Genomic DNA, 24,762 nt, shown 5'->3' with positions numbered 1-24,762 from the left:
AATTCACCTGGCAACGAGTCAGCAAAACAGTCTTTGAATGCATTAAGAAAATTCAGCCTATCATTAGACATAGCATCCACATTTTGATGATTTGGCACAAGACTATCACGCACAAAAACCAAGTACGCTGAAAGACTCTTTTTCATCGCTTTATTAATTTGGATGTGTGATACAACTGGGATGGAATCCCCTTCTTTGCCAGCATCAATAAAATGCATGCGGCCTTTATGCATAAAGGAAATCATATTAGACTTGTAGTCTTTGCGGGGCTCAAGCCTATGGTGCCACGGCTTGCCCAACAATACATCACATCCATTCAGAGGAGCAACTAAGAAATGCTCATTATCAAGATAGCCCTGTATATGGATGCGCAACTTCCCTATCAAAGGGGTAACCTGCACCTCTTTACCAATAAATGCAGCTTCGGCTTCAATCTGAGGTCCCATATGCTCAACCTCAATACCCAATGCAGCTGCCATTTGCATAGAGATGAAATTGTCAGTTGCACAATCATCAAACATGAAGAGTGCGGGCTGATCCTTGATTTGCCCCCAAGCCTTGCAAACCATTCGCTCTTTTGCATCATGACCTGTATTTCCTTGCACATCAGGAACTGCATGTACATTAGCTTTGGTGTGCTTGTCCTCGTGCTTTGGTTTGCGATCTGGGCATTGCCGAAACATGTGGTCTTTGCTACCACAAGAAAAGCATTTTCCATCCTTAGCATATTGCTCTCTTTGCTCCGGGGTTAATCCAAATTTGTTCTTTCTTGGGCCCTGTTCTTTAGATGGGTTATTTTCAGCTTTACCACCCTTGTAAGGCTCCCGGAAGTTCTTTTTAAATGGCTGTCCGCCCTTTTGCTGATTTGGGGCAGCCTTGTCCTTCGCCTTGGAACCTCCTTGATCCTGCTTGATCTTGAGCACCAATTGCTCTGTGGCAAGAGCAGAAGCTGTGAGTTGTTGCAACGTATGCTTTGGGTGCAATTCAATACCCGATCTATAAGCAGGTTGCAATCCAGAACGAAACTTCCTCTTTCTTTCATCCTCAGTGATTAGCATAAAGGGAGTCACTTCCAGCAACACTTTCCAAAATTTGTTAACATACTGTTGCACACTCTCATTATCTTTTTGTTCCAGCCTATCCCACTTTTGAGTGAGAGTTTGCTCTGCATTGGGTGGCAAGAACTGAGCATAAAATCTATCTTTGAATTCCTTCCAAGTGGAGATGGGATCCTTGGTGATCTTTTCAGTGATCCACCAATGGGCAGCAGTCCCTTTCAGAAACATGCTAGCATGGCGCACCTTCGACTTTTCTGTAAAGTCCTCATCGCTAAAAGCAATGTCGAACTGTGCCACAAACGCTAACACCTTAGAAGCATCATGTTCACCATGAAAGACATCAAATTTGACAGATTTATCACCTGCTTTGAACTCCTTGAGCTTCCTGGCATGAGGCTCATGGTCCTCTCTTTTTCTTTTCCGCTTATCCAACGGGGTAGCCCTGTCTGCATGGGCTCCATGGGCCGTCAAAGAAGCTTCATGGGGCACGGTGGCATGTGCTCCACGAACTCGAAGCTCAGATGCATGTGACTTACCTGCATATGGCATAGTCTCTCCATGAGACAACTCAGAAGGCAAAATTTTTCTGGAAGCAGACCTGTCACCATGAGATACATATCTTGCATGCATGTGACTTTCGTGCCCTCCATGAGCACTGGCATACATAAATCTGTCAGGCTTAGTGCCTTGGGGAGAGGATGCATGTCGAGAGGTGACAGTCACCTCTTCCTTTTGCATAAAAGATTTCAGCCTCTGGGATGCGGGATCTCCATGCTTCAAACGAGGTGGATTTCTGAAAATCAGTTCTCCGTCATCCCCCTCTTTGATATCACCTTTACGAAGGAGATAGGCAAGTGCCAACTCCCTTGGTTTCTTGCCCACTTCACGAGCCATTGATTCAAAAGTTACATCAACCATAGCATCAGCCTTCCTGGCTTCAATAGCACTTTGTAGATGAGGATCTTCATGCAAAAACTTCAATTCTTGCTCTTGAGCCTGCAAAAGTTTTCTCATATGTTCCATTTCAGCCCTCATAGCATCAGGGTCTTGTTCAAGCATAACTGTCTTCCCTGGAGACAGTTGACCCTTGGATTCACTATCAAGAACCCTTTCAAGGGGCTTGTGCCTACCTCGCAGGGCATCAGACCCACGAGAGGCACTAGAGGGACCCCTCGAATTAGGTACTTCCAAAGGGTTGCCTTGGCTGTCCATTGTGTTCAAAGTTTGCTAATAGCGGGATGTCCAGTACACAGGTTCGTTTCCCCACTAGGAAGAGGGAAACAACCGTGCTCTGATACCAATGAAACCGATCCCGTCAAGTGGGAAGGACTCCGTTGGACACCCACACGCTTAATAGCACAACTTTAAAACCACAAGTTTAAAATGGACAACTTTAAAACAACTTGAATTTAAATGAACAGAAATGGAAAGATGGACACCAGCACTGGGGCCGGAACGGGCCGACCCCCCCCTCAATATATGATATATTTATTGGGAGTATTTAATGAATACAATGCTCCATGGGTTCTGAGAACCAGATAATGTCCATGTACATATGAAAACAGTACCAAACAAGTAGGCTCGGATTTCGATGTAGAAACTCGAAGCAGAACGACCACTAGTGTGGCCCAATCGCTACGGTCCTGTGCTTTCACTGGACTCCGCGGAGAGCGCCTCACTGGTGTTCCGAGACCACGCACAAACAGGCGCTCTCGTACTAACGCCTGGCTCTCCCGATCTCAGCACCTTTGGACCGAGGTTCGCCAATACAGCTTGGACAACCCGGCACCGAACGGGTGTGGCCGTAGAGGGATGAATCCCTTATCAGATTTAAACATATAATACTTTACTCAAATCTGAAAATTACTTACTTGTAAATGGTTGATAGAAAACCCATACTCGAAGTATGAAGAAGCCTCCCAGGAGAGGCGAAGTTCCTTTGATGAAGACTTAGTCGCCTCGTGGTGAACCACCAAGGCAGGTACCACCGTAAAAGAAAATCACAGCCACCTGCTGTGCGAGAAGAAGTATCCACTTGCAAGGGCGGATAGAGACCTGGCTTGTATGGAGAAGCAACCTGCTATAAGGAAAGATGCCGCTTGGCTACAACAAGTGCAGCCACCTTATAGAATGCACAGCCTCCTGTATGGAGAAGGGATCGCCTGCTTGGGAAGAGGGGTGGGCGCCTGCAGGAGAAGAGGAGTAACCCACAGAAGCTGGTCACACAGTCGCCTGCAGCAAGAAAGGCAACGTAGCCTTGCTAGAGATAAAACATACACAGCCGCCTGTAGAGTAGGCAGCCGTCAGCCTATGGTGCAGTCGCCAGCAGAGATAGTCAGCCGCCTGTGAAGAGCAGCAGCGTAGCCTGCAGCAGAGGGTCGCCTGTAGAGAGTCAGGCGCAGCCAGCAGCAGAGTCAGCCGCCTGTAGAGAGTTTGGCGCAGGCAGCAGCAGCATAAGCAGCCCCCTGCAGAATTCAACGCAGCCACCAGCAATAATTTTCAGCCGCCTGTAGAGAGGCAGGCGCAGCTAGCAGCAGGGGATACTTCGCCTTTATGAAATAAACATGCGCCAGGGGGAGAGGTGATCGCCGGCAGCTGGTTCTCCACGAAGCGGATGCTCTTTTTTTTTTAACGTCAAAGGGTGAAGCGATGTGTTCTACGTTTGATGGAGAGAGCTTTTTTTTAAAAATCAAATTAATGTGGAGTTAATCTTTGTGATACCCACGCATGCATGTGGGGGATTAGTGGGGGTAGGTGACCATGCCCACCCCCACACTCACTTAAAAGTGGGGCTCCCCACCTTGGCCCCAAAGTGGGTGCCCACTTTTAAATAAGTGTGAACACCTAACCTTATAAATCAAAGGGTTAGAATATAAAACATTAAAACAACATGTACCATATACTTACCACCTGTTCACATGCACTGAAACTTGTCAGAATACAGGGCAGACTTCACGACTCACTGGCAGGCGTCCCCGCTCAGTAAGTAACACGTCAGGCAGGCAAACACACAAATACATGTCATGCGAAAACAGTTTCAAACATGCAAAATATGTGTGCATGTGCAAATAGTAACATGGACATATCTCCCGTTCATGGAACATGTACAAAATATCTGTCGGCACAAAACTGGCACGACATAAAAACATAAAATCCTGGTCTTCCTATGGAGTGACAGTCCCATAGGTAAGACACAGTTCCAGGCAGGAGTTTCCCTATGGTGTGACAGTCCCATAGGTAAAACACGGCACGAATACTGGCTCTTCCATGGCGTGACAGTCCCATGGATCGAACACAGTCCAGGTCATACACGGGTGGCACTGATCTGGCTCCCGTCCATACGACACCATCCTGCTAGCACACGGGTGGCACCAGTCTGGCTCCCGTCCGTGTCAGCAAAATACTGGCCTCTTCACATGAGACACCGGCCTGGCCTCAAGTGAACGAGACGCAAAAACTAGGAATGGACCAAATGGTCGGCCAATTGGTGACAGCCAAACTGAAGGAGAACCAACCAGCAAAAGCTGTCCAGAAAACGCAGCAAGAAAAAGACTGCAAATCTGTGAAAAACGCAGAGGATAAGGGGCTGTAAATGTCATGTGCAAGTTTGCACATGGACATATCCTAAAGCTAGTCCCAAGGTAGGTCCATACGTACGGTACGTACGGTACGGTACGGGTACGGTACGCAGTACAGTACGGTCTTCGAGCAAAAGTACGTAAAGTGCGTCAATATAATATATATATAAATTAGATCCACTAGTACATATCATTGAATGTCATTCATGAAACATAAACTTTGAATGGTTTAAACTTTAAACATTGAACATTGAAAGAGTAGAGATTCAAGAAGGATACAAATGAACATAAGGTAAAATCATGATTACAGAAACTCTGAGCATGCGCAAAGCGCTACAAGTAAAGAAACCGATACAAAGGACACGGGGGAAAAAACCTCTCCTAAAGAGAGTAAAAAGTGCCCCGGTCAACCTAGGTCCTGCAAAGGCTACTCATCATCATCAACACCTGATGATGAAGCTGAATCAGATGGGACGTCTCCATCGGTAAGGACATTCCCATCAGAATCATACTCAGGCTCTACATAGGGTACTCTCTCATGATCATCTAGCATCTCCTCTGTAGCTACTGTCGATGTCTCCGCATGTGATGTGGTAGATGTGCGTCGTCCTCGTCCTCGACGAGTCCCGCGCCTAGCGCCTCGTCTACCTCGCCCGCTCGACTGCACAACATGCGCATCACCACTGGGCTCAATGTCATACGCCCTGGAAGAAGCCCGAGTCACCCTGCGGTCTATACTCTCCAGCTCTCTGTGCAACATGCGAATTATCTCCTCCTGCTCGTTTCTCAATGCGGTCTGCGCCTCTTCTGCGGTAGCAACGTGCTCCAGAGATAGAGGATCAACCTGTCAACAACAATAAACATGTTCAATGCGAATTGTCTGTGACCATGGCATGCCAAAAATGCTGGCAGCTGCATGCATCATAATATTGTTACTTGTATATACTAATGTCTAGACTCTATGACACAATCAGTCACCTGCATAGGATGCTCAAGTTTCTTAAGATTTTGAACCAATCGAAGATTGGCTCGGCAATAAACCAAGCGTTCCAACTGGCTGGTCTTGAGTTTATTGCGGATCTTTGTATGAATAAGAGAGTAGGCACTCCAATTACGCTCACACGCACCAGCTGAACAATCCTACAAGTAATAAAAGTCTTAAAGTAATCAAAACCTATTTATTATCACACATCGTTTTCCAAATTCCATTTAGGGAGTTATTGTCACTCACTTGAGAGAGGACCCGCAATGCCACTTGTTGGAGTTGGAATGATTGATAACCATAAATCAACCACCAGTTAATCGGGGCCTTTGCCTCGTCTTCCTTGTTGCATGAGGTTCTGCTAAAAGCGGCACCCAAACTATGCATGTAGGATACCATGGAGTTGTTTACCTCTGACTGCTGCTCCTGAGGATAGGTTGCCTCCAAGTACATGTCGCGCATGGTAAGAAGCTCTGGATTGCTTATGGTCTCATCCTTTCGATAAAGAGGATGAAGCAGTGCAGCCATGCCATGAATTGGGCGAGACATGTACTCCCAACGCGTCTCTATAATCTGATTCAGTTCTCTAATTCTAGAGAGGAAAAAAGAGTCAAGACCAAAGTTATAATAAGAGCAATTTAAAATGATTGGTGCGATAAACATGTGACGTGCACTTGACAATGGCTTACCTGTCTTGAGACACCACTGTGGACCGGCTAATCTCTAGCCGCATCCTCCTAAACATGTGGTAGAGGAGACCCATGGTAGATCCCTCCATGTCTGTCATGCGCAAGAGAAAGAAGAGCGGCTTCAGCAACTTGACAATCTTTGCTGTCTCCTCCCAAAAATTCTCGTCCAAGATCTTACGTTGGACATACTTTGTAGGCTCTGAATTGCAATGTCGTGGATCTTTCCACGTTGGATCAACCACAGTGGCTTGTAGAGGATCATGGAGCCTCTGCAAACGCTCCAAGACCATGTATGCATAAGCGAATCGAGTCTTGGAAGGCCGTACCATATCAAGCCCGGGGCTCTTGCTGCGAAAGAGCGCCAATGCTTTGTGTTTTTTTCTGAAAAAGGTGGTGATGCGATTGGCATCCGCCAACACTGGCTGCACCCAAGTAAGCTTCCCCACATCCTCCATTAATAAATCCAAGCAATGTGCAGCACATGGAGTCCACACAATGCTTGGGAACTCACCTTCTACCAACTCTCCCATCCTCCTACAGTTGGAGGCATTGTCAGTGACCACCTGTACAACATTTTCTGGACCCACCTCTATGATGGCTTGCCTAATGTGCTGATATATAAATTCAGCTGTAACACTCTCACCTGCCTTACCAGCATCCACCGCACGCAAGAAATAGGTGCCAAAACATGATGATACAAGAATGTTTATCATGTGGCGCCTTCGGATGTCGGCCCATCCATCAGACAAGATGGTGCATCCAAACTTTCTCCAGCTGTCCCGTATTGGTTGCAGCGCCACATCTATCCTGGCTTTCTCCTCATCTAGCATGCGTGTCCTCATTTGTTTGTATTCGACCCCGTGCCAATCCTCGCACGAACCCACAGCGGCTATTGCTTGAACCATCTTCTTCCATTGGTCCGTGCGAAGCACATTGAAGGAGATATTGCATTGTATAAGTGTGCGTGCAATCTCTATCTCGGCAACCCTTTGCCGCTCCTTTACCCATGCGGTGCTAAAGATGCGAGATGGGAGAGTGGTCTGCTGTTTAGAAGAACTATCACAATGCATGTCGGAACCTGCACCTTCCTCCATAATGCTCTCCTCTACTCTTGCCCTCTTTCTACTAGGCTGCCCCATTGCACTAGAGGATCCTGTAGCAGCCGTTGGATTAACAAATGCAGCTCGAGGAGGAAGAGGATCCAACAAATCCTCGTCTTCAGCTGCCATGGCTGCACCCTGTGAAGCCTTCAAATTTTGCTCGGCTATCACCTTATTTGCTATGTCGCGTGGCACAGATTTGCAAGCTGAAATGCCATTGCCACCGAGACCCGATACATGAGAGATGAGGCGAGTAACTGAACTTTTGAAGTCACCTCCACAATACCGGCATCTCCATTGGTTGCTCTTCTCATCATCTTGGAGTGTGTGAAGCTTCCAATAGGCATGTCGTTTCTTGCCCATGGCACAGAGAGAGAGAGAGAGAGAGAGAGAGAGAGAGAGAGAGAGAGAGAGAGAGAGAGAGAGAGAGAGATTATTCAACCTTCAGTCGTGTGTGTGTGTGTGTCACATGTTTGTGTGTGTGTGTGTGTGTGTGTGTGTGTGAGAGAGAGAGAGAGAGAGAGAGAGAGAGAGAGAGATTATTCAACCTTCAGTCGTGTGTGTGTACAGTGTGTGTGTGACATGTTTGTGTGTGTGTGTGAGAGAGAGAGAGAGAGAGAGAGAGAGAGAGAGAGAGAGAGAGAGATTGCTTGCAGCCTTGCTGAGTGTGTGTGTGTGCGCCGCGCTGCTGGCCGCGTTGTTTTTTTTTTCATTTTTCTTCCCGTTTTTTTTTTCTCTCTCCCGTTTACTTTTTCGTTTTTTAATAGCGCCCGTTTTCTGCAGCCCGCCGAACCCGTTTTTTTTTGTTTTTTTCTACTTTAAGTTTGGCCCATTATTTGGGCCATGCCTTATAAATAATAAGGCTAATGAGCCCAGCGGCGGCCAGCCCAGCCCCGCCCCAAATAAACGACCACCGACGCGCAGCATTAAAGAGACGACGCCGCGTGGAAAAAAAAAAAGAAGCAAACGCCCTTAACGTTCCGTACGTACAAAAACGTACGTACGTTTAGAACGCCTCAAATGCAAGAGTACGTGTACCTGACCCAACCCTGGCTAGTCCAGAAAGGGGCAGCCAGGAAAAGATGACTAGAACCAGGTTTTGGAGCATGAGGTGCAGTAGTGGCCAGTGTTGGACTTGGAGCAGGACATGGAAGACATTGAAGGACCCGTTGGCTGCGTATGATGCTGTCGGCTGCATGAAGTCTTGTTGGCGCTGATTTATGGAGAAAGATGCCCAGTCAGCTGGCCGGCCAGCAGTCGGCCAGCACTCCAATGGTTCAAGGGCCTATAAATAGGCGTGTTTGCTCCTAGTTATGATCATTCACTCCACTAGGGAGTGGGTCCTTAGTGGAGGACTGTTTTGGGTGATTACACCTTTTCATGAAGGCAGCCCATGGCTGTAGACTTAGGGTACCTTTTTGTACCATGTGAATATACTGAATTTCCAGCTCTCTCACTCTCTACTCTCCCTTCTGTCTGCGTTTTTGCATCAGCATGTTCTAAGTGGTGTTTAGGGCTGAAAGAAGACTCTCAGAGCTTCCGCGTGTTACAGTAAATAGGGCTAAATCTGGGGCAGCAGATGGAATCGCTGAACCAGGAGCGATGATACCATGAAAGAGTGCACAGAGCGGAAGCAAAAGAGCACTAGAGTTACTAAGGGACAGTTCATAAAGCGTGCAGACATGGCTGACCAAGGGCAAATGCATATGGGTAATTGAGCAACACTTGCAATGGGAACTTGTGCTCCTGTGTCTCTACACACTCGTCATAGAACTGCTCTAATGTGGTTGTTTAGTGCTTAATTTATGTCTCACATTCGCAAGTGCAATAGTTGGTGGGGTGGGGGGGTGCCTAATTGGCTATAAGGGCTTGTGATTTTAGGCTAGGGTGGCCCGGGAAGGGATGTACAAGGATTGTGATTTATGGGTGCGTATGGTTGTGGGTTGATGTGAAAGCTAGTATATATCTATAAATATTAACCTGTGTGCTTTCTTGCTTTCTTACTAGCCCCAAGCCTATGTTAGCGGGGAATCGGGATCGAGGCCCAAGCAATGCGTAGACCTTGAGCTCTAGCCGCACACCTTAGAGGGGTGGGCTATAGTGGTATGGGACGTCGTGGCTTGGTGAGGGTGTTGGTTGAGCCTCACTTTTAAGTTGTTTGCCTGCTTTATAAAACTTGAGGCGCTGATATTTTTAGCCGATGCATGTTTTGTGATCAGACGTCTGCATGGGGCTTTCCCCCCCCTTTAATCACTCTCCCAAACCTTCCTCTAAATCTACATCTCATTTCTCTGAGAAACATCTTGAAATGTGGCTGTGCAGGTGAGGCTATGCAGAGAGAAAGCAACAGGGCATGTGTACGCAATGAAGAAGCTGAAGAAGTCTGAAATGCTGAGAAGAGGGCAGGTAAGATGCTCATACTGCCTCTGTAACAGACATATGATGCTGAATCCCAACTTGTAGCTCTTTGCTTATACCATGGCCATTGAGTGGTAACTTGAACATGGTTTGCCTGATTGTGGACAGGTGGAGCACGTCAAGGCAGAAAGAAATCTCCTTGCAGAGGTGGACAGCAACTGCATTGTCAAGCTATATTGCTCATTTCAAGACGAGGAATATCTGTATCTCATAATGGAATATCTGCCAGGAGGAGACATGATGACCTTATTGATGCGGAAAGACACTCTCACAGAAGATGAAGCTCGGTTTTATGTTGGCCAGGCGGTCTTGGCAATTGAGTCTATACATAAGCACAATTACATCCACAGGTTGGGTTTTGCATATAAGATCTTCTTTCATGCCTTGGAATTTTGTAACAGCAGGGGGCTAAGTTCTTATTGGCTAAGCTTTTAGGGCATCAGATCAGAGTGGCAAAAGGTGGATGCATCATAGTCTGCCTTCTGAGTATAGTCTTTTTAATACCACATGGGTCGGCCCCTTATCCTTAGGTGTTTCTCATAGTACTTTTGTTGTTTTTCTATGTAGTGTATAGATATTCTAATCCCAAGAAGCAGAGTAGCCTTATGAAATTCTTGGAAGAAAAACTTTATGCACCTTTGTTTTTAAGGTTTTGATTTGCAATGTAAGTTGACTTATGAAAGATAATAGCTTACTACATAGTGGTTTGGGCTTACCCCTTCTAAAGTAGCTAAAGTAGAGGTCATGGGTTCACCACCACTCCCTGTTTCTAGGGAAGTTTCACATGGCTTGTTGGTCTGTGTAGCATGCAGGTGGGCATGATGGTTTTTTTCACACCCATACATCAAATGATTCGGGCGGCTCATCCAGTGTGTCTCCACCTCATTCACGACAAATATATTGGGGGCATTGCTGTGGAGAGTCATCTCTTCAATCCTAGATGCTCTAGATCTGGGGCTTGGATGGGCATCTTGTTGGAAGCCACAATCACACAAAGAGGGTTAGGGTTTCAGCTGACAGCCACACAGAGATGGAGATGGACACAGTACACATATGTTGAGAGAGAATTAGTGGAGGTGGTAGAGTCAACTTTCCACGTATATCCATCCAGAATAATATTATGAAAGTACCAAGCAATAGATAGAGTGTCCTTTCACACTGGATATCCAAGGGGAAAAACCACATGGGAAAAAGTGCCCTTGGTTAGGCCCTGCTCACACGTAGCACTACCATATGTGTGCATTTGCCTTCACATCTTTGAAGACTTGTCTCCATTGCAGGGTTCAAGTGGCCAAGCAACATACTTGTGGGGATGTCCTGAAAACTTTCGTAGTGCCTTCATTGGCAAATATTTGGTACCTCCTCATGGTACACCTTGGGGGTGGGGGTGGGGGGGTGTTTCTCTCATGTAAAGGCCTTAAAGATCTTATCCAAGAGCTTAAAAAGGTTTCTTTTTATTCACGTTTGAAAGCCTGCCTGAAGATATTTGCTCCTTTCATTATCACCATCAGACCCATACTTTCTAGGATTAAGAAATAGATAAATGGGAAAAACTATATGAAAACATGCTAGGGTCACTCATTGGAGGATCTAGAGGCTATCAGTGTACAGTATGAAACAATGTCCAGTTTGCCATTTTTGCTTGTTTTTATCTGTGTTTTGACAAGTTGAAAGTTCTGAGGAGTTTTACCAGAGTTGACTAGCACGGACCAGTTAACTTAGAGTCGACCAACGTTTGACTTGTGTCCACGAGCCTTTGAGTTACGTTGTGATTAGAAGATGGATTTGTGGCATTTCCGTTTTGGCCACTTGAATGTGGATGCACTGCGATGGGCTTTTCGAGACCAAATGGTGGATGGCTTACCAGATGATGTTAGCAAGCAGGGACATTGCAGTTCTTGCATTCGTGGGAAGCATCATAGGGAATCTTTTTCGAAGCAGGCTACCTGGTAACCACTGGAGTTGGTACACACTGACTTGCGTGGACCTATGTAGACCCCATCCTTAGGAGGATTCTTGTATTTCATTCTGCTTGTGGATGATTGTAGTAGGTTTACATGGGTGTATTTTCTTTCACAGAAGGACCAAGCCTTTGCTCGGTTCAAGGACTTGTATGCTTTGGTGGAAAAGGAGTCTAGATTGCAGGTGAAGATTGTTCGGGCTGACAAAGTAGGGGAGTTTTCTTCTAATGCTCTTGTGTGGTTTTGTGCGGAGCATGGCATCAAGCGAGAGCTGGCCAATACAGGGTCGCCTTCATAGAATGGAGTAGTTGAACGAAAGAATAGGAATGTGGTGGAGATGGCGAGGACGATGTTGGAGCATCGTGATCTTCCTCGTCCACTTTGGAAAGAGGTTGTGGCTACGACTGTCTATATCCTCAACCGATCTCGGACGACTTTAGTGCTAAGATGACTCCATTTGAGGCTTATTTTGGCAGGAAACTAGATGTCTCCCATTTTTGTGTTTTTGGAGTGATGCCTATGTTCACATACCAAAGAAGCAAAGGGGGAAGCTTGACTCAAAGTCCCTGAAGCTTGTTTTTGTGGAATATAACTCTCTTTCCAAAGGCTACAGGTTATATGACCCAGAGCGGAATGAGGTTGTTGTCAGCAGAGATGTTGTCTTTGATGAGTATGTTCTAGCTTCCACTGCTGATGAGCCACCACTTCTTGGAGAACCAGATGAGTATGAGGATGATTCCCAGGCTATTGTTCCAGCTAGTCAGTCTCAGTCAGTGGTAGAGGTTGAGCCCGAGGTTGGAGATGTGCCATAGCAGCAGTAGCAGGAGGCTCCGCGTTCTATTTGGGCCATTCGGGAGTTGAGTGTTTCGGAGTATCCCTCCGAGTGGACCACGGACGGTGGACCTCAAAGATCGCATAGAGTTCGTGGTAAAAGTCAATGAAAGGAGCTTTTACAGGCGAACTATGCATTGATGTCTCGTATCATTCAGGACAAAGAGCTTACTTCAGTTAAGGAAGCTCTTTCCCAGGAGACTGAATGATCTTATTCTCATTGGCGGTCATGTGGAGCACATAGCGGTGACAAAGGCTGCCTTGTCAGAGGAGTTTGAGATGACAGATTTAGGCTTCATTTCTTTTTGGGATTGGAGATTTGGTAGACCCAAAGGGGGTTCTTTGTTTCTCAGTAGCGGTATGTTCATGAGTTGTTGTAGGTCTTTGGGATGGAGAAGTGCAAGCGTATTTCATCTCTGATGGACCTGAATACCAAACTTACTATACATGATCCTTGTGAGCAGGTTGATGCCTCCTTGTGTTGGAAGCTTGTCGGTTCATTGATTTGGTTGCTGAACACCAGATTGGACTTGAGTTTTCTAGTGGGGCTGTTGAGCTCATTTATGCATACACCTTTGAAGACTCATTGGGATGCAAGATTGCGGATCTTGCAGTATCTGTAGGGTACGAAGGATCTTGGACTCTTTTATAACATTGGAGGGGGAACGAAGGATGGATTCAGTCTCTGAGGTTGGAGTGACTCTGATTGGGGAGGAGATCCAAACATGAGGAGATCTACTTTACCCTTGGCTTAGGAGCGATTTCTTGGAGCAACAAGAGGCAACGAACTATTGCCTTGTCTTCTACTAAGGTAGAGTATTGGGTTGCTTGTGGTGCTGCTTGCGAGGTGGTGTGGCTACGGAGGTTACTTGTCAAGATTGGGTTTCCAGAGAGGGAACCCATGGTAATCCAGTGTGACAACCAGAGCTGTATAGTTATTGCTCGGAACCCGGTCTTCCATGCCCGGATCAAGCACATAGAGAAACAATATCACTTTGTTCGTGAGAAGATTTTGGCTGGTGACATCTTGCTAGCCTTTTGTTCGACTGAGGACAATGCGGCGGACCTCTTCACGAAGCCTCTACCTCAGTAGATGCTCCGTCAGCACTCCAGCTCATTGGGGTTGGTTCCACATCCAAGAGCTGAGAGGGGGTGTTAGTAGTCATCTCGTGGCTGTACCATATTACACTGTAGGGAGTGTTGTGGGTGTGCCCACCCATGTGTGAGTTTCTCTATTTTTCCTCATTGTCCATATTTTTCCTAGTTTTGCTAGTCGTGGGGGGTTCTATTTTTCCGTGGTCGCCTGTAGGAGTCTGCCGATTGATTTATCTAATGGCGAAATCATCATGTTGCTTGTAGATTTCTTTTCTGTTGGCCGACTGGTGTCTTTACTCGGCCGATTGGTTATTATTCCAGTCGTGTGCTTTTTTTGGGGCTGTCGGCCTGTTTTACACTGGCCGACCAGCAGCCCCAGGTGGTATATATACCACTCCCCCCCACACTTGTCTTGTACCGGATATTGTGTATATAGTAGAGGTTATACATCACTTCTCTCTCCAGCTCTTCTGCGTTTCTGTTCTGCTCTGTTTTGTCTCATTTCCGCTGCTCATTCTGACACCTCCCTCCCTCTTTTTGGTTTACAAAGGAAGGACTAAGCGATAAATCTGATTTTTGCTTAAGAAAATCACTTTTAGTATCTCAGTCTCTCCCCTTTATTTTCTCTCACTCTTTTTTTTTTTTCGTGAAATGGTGTTTTATATTATATGTAAAAATGTACATCAGCCACATGGCTCACACAGAAACTATGGCCCCAAAAAAACCCCCACAAAAGATCCTCTAAAGGATCATGACCATGCAAACCTGTACACTAATAAGAAAGCCTCCTAGCCAAATAAGCATCCCAGATAAAAGCATCAAAGATGAGCCAACCGAGCCGCCGTAGACCATAACGAAATAACATGTGCATCCAGTAGAGCTGAGCTGAGAGAAGAGAAGAAAACTGCGAAAGCAGCAAACCGCGGATATGTAGAATGTGTCCATGTATTCCAGACAAGGAATCAAAGATGAACCCATTCCGTGTAGTCCAAATATGCCAAAGTCCTGTCCATCCAAGGAAATGGAATATCACAAGGTGACTGTCCGAAGTAATGACTTGAGGACAAATCCCAAATATCCACTGATGAGCCGAAACAGTAGACCTCTCTACTGCCTCCCAAACGCGAGAGACAAAAGACCAAATCTGACGGGCCATTGGACAACTCATGAACAGATGCATAACTGTTTCAATGCATGTCGTGCAGAAGAAGCAAGAGGCCAATGTAATTTTACGACGGCTGAGCTTATCCCATGTAGGTAACCCTCCCACCAACATCCTCCAAATGAAAACCTTACCTTGGTAAGGGAGTTTAGACTGCCAACCACGCATAAGAGTTTTCTGCCACCATGATTTAGACTTGTGCAATCCCCACACCTTATTGGCCTTGGCTGAAACCCAATCTTTCTCTGATACGAGCTCATGATAGACCTGGTTATCTGAAAGTGATATCAAGTCACCAGATTTACATAGTGCCCAATCAAGCCAAGGCTGATCTGCAGATGGCCGAGGCGATGGAGTAAAAGGCTCAACTGCATGCATGATGTCAACCCATAGTGGCTGAAATGTCCGAGGAACCTTAAAGTGCTGCCGAATACGACGAAACGAATGTCACGACCAGGTATCACAGCATCTCGGATTCTTACCAAGCCTAACCTGACCATGCGGTTGAGTCGTATGCGTGAAGCATCTCTGTCTGGCCAAACAATGACACGCGACTCCACAAATGTTTCGAACTGCAAAGAGTTCAAAAGTAGTCTTTCATGACCAGGATCCCACCGAGCCAATAGTAGAACTTCATGCCAAGAAAGGAGAATATGCGATAAAATGTGAGATGAGCGAATATGGACAGGATGAGCTGCATTCACAATGTCCCACCATGAAGCCTGCACACGTATCTGCCCATGTGACAATCCCTCCAACTCAATCAAGTCACGAGCCATGAATACCCAAGGCTGCTCCTGCAAACACATATCTTGAAAAAGCGCCCACCTACGTGCCACCATATGCGAGCAGACATCCAGTAAAGCAGTCCCACCCATTCTTTTGGGCGTCGTAATGTGATTCCAAGCTATCCATGTTTGACCCATAATATTTCCTTTTCTCTTCCACAGCATAAACCGAATGGGAGCAACCAAACGGAGAAGAGATTTGTGCGTCCAAGGTAGCAAAGGCAAAAAATAGGAAATCATACATAGCATAATAACCTGAGCTACCTTAACCCTCACGTGCATAGGCCACCCTTGAGCTTTCCAATACACAAATTTATCCGAGATCCGAGCAGAAATCCAAGTAAGAAGCGCTTGGGGGTCCACATCCACACCCTTCGGATACCCAAGATGACGAACAATGTCTCCTGTATGCACCACACGGCCTTGCCACCCTAATGCCTCAAGATCAAATTTCGTGCATACAATGAGGGCTGATTTTGTTGAATTATTTTCAGCCCAGAAGCCAATGCAAAATTATTCCAAGCTTCCATTGCTCGATCTATATTGGCTTTTTCGGCCCTGAGAAAAGTAAAAGTGTCATCCGCAAGGGCTTGAGCAACCAATTGCTTGCCATGAGGGAGATGCAAACTAACCACTTCACCATGCGATGCCATAGCATCTAGGCGAGATAACATAGGATGAGTGGCAATGGCAAAGAAAAGAGGGCTAACAGGACTGTCCTGGCGGAGAGAACGGGTGAGAGAAATACCATCCGAAAGTCCTCCATTGAGCATAATCCGTGTGATAGAGCTAGAGCCAGTAAATGCACCAAATTAGCCATTTTGGGACCAAAGCCCACGGCTGTCGAAAGCTTTTTCAAGCCCCTATACCCTGAGAAAGTTGGCCTCCCGGCCTCTCAATCCTGGTCTGTTGCTGGGCACCTGAACCCAAAGGGCGACGAGCATATGTATGTAAGGGCCCTTGATGAGTACGCAAAGGCCCCCGCCAAACAGCATCTGAGAAACCCCCCCGCGGGGCAACAAATCGTGTCTTTTTACCACGTACTTCCACCCATGGCTGCTCAACCTCATTCTGAACATCCACATGTACATCCATGTGCTGGGCATCATGTAAAGGAGCATCATGCTTATCTTCCATGGGCAACTGCCCATCAACGATATCCTTGGTAGCAACAACTTGTTCTTTCTTAGGACATTCGGAGACAAAGTGGCCCATCTCACCACCTTTGAAACAGTGGCCAGCAAATGTATCCCACCTCAATTCATACATTAAAGGTTGCAGCCCAGCCATATTGACACGCAAATGTGTCGGCCTAGGTCTCCCAGTATCCCACAACATGCATAGACGATTTCGGTTTCTAGATGTCATTCGAGGCACCACCAAGACATCACCGATACCTCGCATGAGACCTAGTAAAACACGCCAAAACATTGGTGGGAATTGTTTCACTTCAACCGAAACTGGGCAAGCCTAGCGCAACATATCTTGGTACTTTGCCATAGGCTTCCACGGAACCACATGAACCAACTGCCCATCCAAAAAGAGTTGCACCTGCTCCAAGACTGCCCTACGGGCTTCTGAAGTGCGAAAAAGTATTTCATAAAAGCCTCTCGGACCATCATAAATCTCCTCAAGTGCCTCAGGCGACACCAAGCGGCCCAACCATGCTCTAAGACGAGGCAACAACGGAATACGCCTAGTAAAGAAGAAGATAGCAGCACGATCATGAAAATTTGCTAGCTGTTGTAGCAACAAAGGAGTCTCCATGCATACATCAGCCACACCACCATTATCTACTGCAGCCATTTGCACGCTATTTGCCTTCACATATTCTTGCAGAAGCTCACCAGTGATCTGCAGCAAACGCCGGAGAAGGTACCTGAGAACTTTCCTCTGCATTCTCTCCAACATTCACCGGAGTGTAGCTTGCATCAACATCAAGCCTTTGACGTTTTTGTTGCTCCGAGGCATTTGAAGCATAACCCACATCCTTCTCGATCATCTCCTCAATAAGATCCATGTTAAGGCTATTGGCAGCCATTTCACCAATAGCAGCAGCCGGGTCATCCAAATCCATGTACAAAAGCAAAGAAAACCTGTTCTCTCAAGCCCTAATTCAGCACTAAAAACCCTAATTCAGCACCTACAAACCCTAATTCAGCAGTTGCAAACCCTAAATCAGTAGCTGCAAACCCTAAATCAGCACCTTGTGTATTCTCTCTCTCTCTCTCTTTCTCTCTCTCTCTCTCACACACACACACACACACACACACACACACACACACACAAGCCTTGGAGGCTGAGTAGAACAAAGGCAGCTAGGAACAAGAAACAGGCAACAGCCAGCAGGCAGGAAGGGAACAAAGGAAAAGGCGACAGCCAGCAGAAAATGCAGGAACAGGTGAGGCGACAGCTCACTGCAGAAACAGGCGACAGCCTTCCGCAAGAAGAGGCGACGGCCCCATCACAAGCAGGAATAGGCGACGTGCATCAACAGTTACTCTCTCTCTCTCTCTCTCTCTCTCACACACACACACACCACCTCTCTCTCTCTCTCTCTAATTCTCTCTCTCTCTCTCTCTCCCCCCCTTCCTTCTGATTGAGTCAGGGAGGGTAGAGGGTATTCCACAAGAGGAGCACGTTTGCAGATCATGTACATCTGGGGAGGTAGAGACAGAGGAGTACCACCTATTCAGATGCCCAGTTCCACTGCCTCTAGGGTTATGGTCCCCTGTCATGGGTGGTGCACTACAGAGACCAGAGATATTTGGGTCTTTTCTTGCTAGAGATGTGTCCCCACTGAGAGATTCTGATGAGGTTGCAGACAAGGATGCAGGTCCAGCGTGATACCACCTAGATAGCTCTTAGTGACTCTTTTTGCTCCCACTCAGCACTCCAAGGGTACAGCCAGCTCATGGGAGCCCCCCTTGACCTGAGTGGGAGTACTTTCCACACCCAACATGCTCTAGCCACCACCTGCAGTGCACATACGTGGAGTCGTGTGTGTGTGTGTGTGTGTGTGTGAGAGAGAGAGAGAGAGAGAGAGAGAGAGAGAGAGAGAGAGAGAGAGAGAGAGAGATGAAATGGAAATGAAATCTGTATTAACATCTTCGCATGGCCAGAATGACCTATGAGACCAAAAGTTATAATAATCTGGTCAGATGAAGTACAAATGTTAGTGGTGTGTAACAAAAAAAAGTGAGAAAAGATCTAAAGATCTATAGATCTAGGGATCACGAGTAACATGGGAAAATGGGAAACCTGGGAAGCTACTAAGAGGGGACGAAAGTGTCCACACACAGACATCTCTGGGCATGTGAGGCTCATGAATGTGAGTATAGACCGGCCCTCAGTGGATGAAGTCCCTCATAGGTTGCTGAAGCATGAAGACAAGCTCCTTTGGGTGGAACTGCCTGGAGAGAGAGAGAGAGAGAGAGAGAGAGAGAGAGAGAGAGAGATTAACGTCTGCAAAAGGCCAAAATTGGCCTATGAGACAAACAAGTAGTACAATGATGTTCCTCCAGTCATCAAGAGGAAAATGTGGAGTGAGAATAAAATGTACAAGTATGACAACACGACCATAGGGGACTCAATGGTGATGTACAAACGAGAGGGTGTGGATGGAGTACTAGGGCTACTAATGCATCTCTATATGCTGAAGGGGCGATACAAGTATGAGAGAGAGAGAGAGAGGGATGGACCCTCCTCTTGCCAGCTCCAGATCAGGGACATACTCCTGGAGAGCCGGACCATCCGTCCGCCAGCTCCATATCAGGGACATGCTCCTTTAGAGCCGGATCATCCTTCTGCCAGCTCCAGATGAGAGACATACTTTGGGGCCATAGAGCAGCACCGCACGAGAGGTGGACATTGGTGAGGATACTACATGATGAGATGGGCTACTTTCATCTTTCTTTGTAGGGATCAGGTAGTTCTTGGGCCCTGTTTTTGGGATACTTGCTTTGTTACTCTCATGCTTTGTCGACATCATGGATCACATGTACTGCCTTTTGGTCTATGCCCTTTGGATCTTTTGTAGATGTTAATAGTTCTTTTTCTTTCTTTCTCCTTGCCAACAAATGCCCGCCCCTTACTGAGAAATTCTTCTCTAGTTCATTTTTTAAATTCCAACAGAGAGGAAAGCACTTAATTAATAAATTGAATACAATAGCTTTAAAGCATGTCAAGTCCCCTCACCACCCTTGCGGGGGTGGGGGGGGGGTTGGGGGGAGGCTCCATCACAGTATGGGGAAGAAGCCTCCATGGATGGCCATTTTTGGAGGGATATTGTCATGTACTTGTCTTGCATTTCTACTAGAGTGCCATGAAGGTGCTCGGCTGGCATGTTTGCCGCTGTTTGCAGCCAAACCAATTTCCAAAGCAGAGGCTGCCTGTGTGTAAACTGGTCATTTGCATTTGTTTTCTTGTACCAAAATGCTGCTGCATTACTTAGAAAAATGCCATTAGCAGAAAGAAAGCTGATGTTTCTCTTGTATGTGTCTTGGACAGGGATATCAAACCAGATAATTTACTGCTTGATAAGCATGGTCATATGAAGCTTTCAGACTTTGGGCTCTGCAAACCTCTTGATTGCAGTACGCTGCCTAAATTGCAAGAAAACAATTTCGTCGTGGAGGAAAGGGTTAGAGAAAGTAATACTGCAGACAGGCTAAGGCAGTCGCCTGCACCAAAGCGCACACAACAAGAACAGTTGTTACACTGGCAAAGAAATAGGCGTATGCTGGTATGCTGTTCTCTCCTTCCCCCATTCAAAAGAAAATTGCATGCATACATTTTGGTGCTCACTTGCAAGTCTCTCAACTCTTTTTTTTGTAGTTCTTCACTTATCAACAATCCTTGTGCATCCTTGCAAGGGATTTCTCCCGTTCTTGCTTTCCCGTACATCCATGCAGAGAAACTAGGCTTTCTTGTTAAATTCAGCCCGCATGAGGGTACTGCCTTGTACATCCTCCATGCCTTGAGTTCTAGCACATGTTTGATCCATGCTTTGATACAAATGTAAGGCCTCCATGGACCAAGCCCAAGGACCATCTGACCGAGAACCAAAACCCTAACAAGGTTTCATAGACATGACACAATTCATGACCGCGATAGATTGTGGCTAGCAACTCACCACGCAACTGTAGAGTCCTCCGGACACACCCCCACGCTCAAGATCTTATTGCCGTAAGCTTGCGGTTTGAATGCCGTGAGCGTGCTTGGTGTTGATGGCCCCAACCTAGCGTCCCATACCTCTAGGCCACTTTGAAGCTCCATGGCCATGAGGTCTTGCACGCTTTGGTAGCCCTCTTGGATTCCGCGTGGATACCTTAATAACTCATAAGTGCCCCCAAGGCACTTAGTAATAACCTGGCCATTATTGACCCTTGCTTTATTTATAAGCTTTCCCGCTTTATTTATAAGCTTTTAGCCATTATTAGCCCTACTCTATTAATTATAAGTGTTTAGCCAATCTAGACTTTATCCTACTAGCGCCCTTAGCCCATGTGTGAACCCTTTAGGTCCCCACGTCCCAGCTAGCTTTAACCCTAATCTGGGTTAGTCCACGTCCCTAGCCCTAACCCTAGGCATGTTGGGACATAACAAGCTGGACGTGTTGGCCCCTACTCCTTGGCCCTTCAGATGTATCATGTACATCCTCAAAGGCGTATGGAAAGTCGCCCTTGGGTATACTTTGGTTTGCTGACTGTCAGACTGCTGTCACTCTAATTTTCCAATGTGGTCTTTAGTGATGTACCTATGATATATACTTTTCTTTTTGCAGGCATTTTCCACGGTTGGCACACCAGATTACATTGCTCCTGAGGTTCTACTTAAAAAAGGCTATGGTATGGAATGTGACTGGTGAGCCCTTACCTCCTAACTTGTCTGGACAAATTTCTGGGAGTTGACTTGAGTATTGTTTATCACCATCGATTAGCGACAAGGAGGATTGAGTTTTACTCTTGTACACAGTAGGTTCTTGGTTGTTTTAATGTAATGTCATATGCCCTAGCAGGTGGTCACTTGGAGCCATCATGTATGAAATGCTTATAGGTTATCCACCCTTCTATTCTGATGAACCGATGGCGACATGTAGAAAGGTGAGTTCTTTCTTCTCTCTGGGTTGTGTTGTGCTTTCATTCTCTAGTTGTGCTGTTTTGTCTTGATGGCTGCTTAACATGTTCAATGTTTTTTGATTTGTTGTTTGCTCGTAATTATGTTTGCATTGTGCTTTCATTCTCTATTTTGTCTTGATGGCTGCTTAACATTATGTTTGCTTTGTTTTGGTTAGTGCAGGTGTAGTATGTTCATTTCCTTTTTGTCTTTATGCCATTTTATTCTTTGCAAAACTTTTTCTTGCTTGTATTTGTTTGTTGTTAAATAAGCACAAATGTTTCTCTCAATTTGTAAGTTTGGTTGTATTTCAATCTTTTGAAGGCAGTTTCTCTAAATGCTCAATGCCCACACATGCAAGCTGAATTCTTGCACCTCACTTTTAATGGAGAAATGCATGCATTCGTGTGAGCAGATTGTCAACTGGAGGAGTAATTTGAAGTTTCCAGAGGAGGTTAAGCTATCCAGAGAAGCCAAAGATTTAATAAGTAAGCTTCTATGTGATGTGGAGCATAGGTTGGGTACAAAAGGTGCCGATGAAATCAAGGTGTTTTTCTAGCCCTAGAAGTTAGCCTTGTGGTCAGTGATGGTAAAAGAGTGTTTGCAATAAAAACTACCTTATCTTCTGTTGTATTTGATTTTGGCAGGTCCATCCCTGGTTCAGAGGTGTACCTTGGGTAAAGCTATATGAGATAGAGGCAGCTTTCAAGCCGGAGGTGACTGATGAGTTGGACACTCAGAACTTTGAGAAGTTTGAAGAGGTATACTCCACAGTTGTCCGTGTGTTTGTATTAAGCTTCTTTGATTGTTATCTAGTTTAGAAATTATGTTAGCATGATAGGCACCTGTTTGCGGTCATATACATGGAGTGTGGTGTTGCTGTTGTGACCTTCTTGCTTTCTAAAGTGAAGTGCTATCTTCAAAGGTAAGCATGCTGCAAAGTTACAATCAAGTCCTTGCTTAAGAGGACATCTTACATTCTAAAATGAAGGGCTATGTTCAAAGGTAAGCATGCTACAAGGTTACAATCAAGTCCTTGCTTAGAGGACAGTCCTTGCTTAGAGGACATCACACGAGTTTTTAAATGGCAAAAGCCTTTTATCAATCAATGGATTTTTCTGGCTTCTTTTCTGAAGTTTCAAGAGAGAATTGAAGGCAAGAAAGAACAACGTGTTTGTAGAAACATACACAAAGGGATTGATCATTACCTTTTTCTGTTGAGAGTATTTCTCTTCTTTTCTAAAGTTTCAAGAGAGAAGTGAAGAAACATACACAACGGGATTGATCATTACCATTTTCTGTTGAGAGTATTTCTCAATGAGCTTTAGCTTGTAGACACTTCATATACAAATAGAGAAGTCCAAGACCACTCATGGAGATTCGCTAACTCATCACCCAACCATAGCTTCGTAGAGGAGCATCGGCGAACCCCACACTATGACAACTCATTCTGGTCTTGGGGTTCCATACCACTAGGACCCACCTAGGCTTGAGCCTAGCATAGGTGTGTTCGATTTCTTAACTTCCAATGGGTTCTCCCCATTGATGTCCATTAGCGATCGTTCTACTCACTCACACAAACTATCAAGGTAGGTGCCCTTAACTTAAAAGTCACTTTACTGTTGGAGAACAAGCCTTATCCAAGTAACAAATGATAAGGGTGCACCTAAATATCTAGATATTATACTTGTACTGAACTAAGCAATGACATCATATAGGAGATGCTCTAAGCCTATAAAGGCATTGTACTTGAGTGGCGAAATATAACACAAGTCGCATCATTTGAGTCGTCCAAATCTTTCTCTTTATTTGTGCATTTATTCTCTCTCTCTCTCTCTCTCTCTCTCTCTCTCTCTCTCTCTCTCTTTGCTCCAATGCCATAGCCATGTTTCAGTACAAGCCACCATAGCTTGTGTGCAGGCAGCTAACCCTAACATGAATTTCTAACAATTGGTATGAGAGCATTAGGGTAGAGAGCTTTGCACACCAGTGCAAGCAGTCACAAGCAGAGAAATAAACAGATAGAAGAAGAGGTGCAGCACAACTCCATCAACTCAGCATCTTTGCATCGTCTCCACGCAGCAACGTATTCATCTTCAAGCTGCAAACCAGCGGTGAGGCGGTCTTTTCTCAACTGAGCAAGGAAGAGAGAGAGAGGCTTACGCTTATCTACGGCATCGGGCCATCCGACACAAGCGAAGCTGGCATTCACTGAATTCATTAACATTGTGCACACAGTAACTTGACAAGCACATCAGTGTTCAACTTTGAAGTAGTGACACACCTTCCATTTATACAGACAGCCAAGCATTGTAATTCTCAGCAGAGAGCTCTCGACTGACATCTTCATTTGCAACAGTAAAGAAGTCTCAATCTACCCACTATTAGCGACGACAAGGCTGTGCACAAAGACAAGTTCAACAATAGCAGTTGGGGTATCTTAGCGCCTTGGCTTCTTTGGCATAAGCAAATTAGCGGCCTTGCAACTTAGAGCAGCTGATTTGAGGAAAAGAAGGAAGAGCCTGCATCAAATCGACACAAAGAAAATCACTTGCAACAATCAACAAATCAAAGAGCTTCAATCAATCAAGAAAGTAAAATCAATTTGGGCCTTTTTAATTTTTTACAAAATCTTGCTTAAGTAGAGCAATTGACCCTAATTACTCCATCGTTTTTCAAAATTGAGGGTACAAATCAAGCATTAAAGTGTTGCTATAGTATGCTAAAGCATCATTGATCAAAACTCCCTTAGTTGGAAACCCTTATTTTTTGGGGGCATTTTTTGTTAGGGATTAGATAGGCATTGAAAACTTAGACCTTCCCAAATTCATAGCATATCATGGCTGCCCACATGTTCATCTACAAGAAGAAGAAGCAGCTTGCAAAGAAGATGCAAACTTTGCAAAGTATGGAGATTCATGGACCTTTTAAAGGTCTACTACACAAAATGTGGCTTGACTAATGTGTGTGTGTGAACCCACTC

At 45.7% G+C, this 24,762-nt stretch overlaps 2 protein-coding genes across 2 annotated transcripts in view; one reads left to right on the top strand and one right to left on the bottom strand.

Annotated features, from left to right (window-relative positions):
* LOC147609949 (uncharacterized) overlaps positions 1-24,762 on the top strand; it is a 65,404-nt gene that overhangs the window by 11,112 nt on the left and 29,530 nt on the right. The window contains exons 3-9 of the mRNA XM_086787198.1: positions 9,730-9,813; positions 9,934-10,175; positions 20,172-20,406; positions 21,448-21,527; positions 21,682-21,766; positions 22,195-22,326; positions 22,427-22,540. Of these exons, the coding sequence (XP_086643324.1) occupies positions 9,730-9,813; positions 9,934-10,175; positions 20,172-20,406; positions 21,448-21,527; positions 21,682-21,766; positions 22,195-22,326; positions 22,427-22,540 (972 nt within the window). The remainder of the gene's footprint in view (positions 1-9,729; positions 9,814-9,933; positions 10,176-20,171; positions 20,407-21,447; positions 21,528-21,681; positions 21,767-22,194; positions 22,327-22,426; positions 22,541-24,762) is intronic.
* Positions 4,919-8,002, bottom strand: LOC147609950 (uncharacterized). The gene is made up of 4 exons (XM_086787197.1): positions 6,308-8,002; positions 5,868-6,210; positions 5,615-5,776; positions 4,919-5,480 (listed from the first exon to the last, which is right to left on the bottom strand). Exons 1-4 carry the CDS (start codon positions 7,768-7,770, stop codon positions 5,064-5,066), a joined length of 2,385 nt encoding a protein of 794 aa, XP_086643323.1. The 5' UTR covers positions 7,771-8,002; the 3' UTR covers positions 4,919-5,063.

Source organism: Cibotium barometz, chromosome 50 (genome assembly GCF_041138505.1).
Source record: "Cibotium barometz isolate CiBa-2024 chromosome 50, ASM4113850v1, whole genome shotgun sequence".
Classification (NCBI taxonomy): domain Eukaryota; kingdom Viridiplantae; phylum Streptophyta; class Polypodiopsida; order Cyatheales; family Cibotiaceae; genus Cibotium; species Cibotium barometz.
Note: the sequence above shows the minus strand (reverse complement) of the source record. Positions and strands in the feature narration are given on the sequence as shown.

What these genes read in the sequence shown, in the direction of transcription:
- LOC147609950 (XM_086787197.1), bottom strand. Translation starts at nt 7,770, where the DNA reads ATGGGCAAGAAACGACATGCCTATTGGAAGCTTCACACACTCCAAGAT. An exon ending in ACAGTGGTGTCTCAAGACAG is followed by an intron (nt 6,211 to 6,307) that starts GTAAGCCATTGT and finishes TTTCCTCTCTAG; the next exon opens with AATTAGAGAACTGAATCAGA. An exon ending in AACTTGAGCATCCTATGCAG is followed by an intron (nt 5,481 to 5,614) that starts GTGACTGATTGT and finishes TGTTGTTGACAG; the next exon opens with GTTGATCCTCTATCTCTGGA.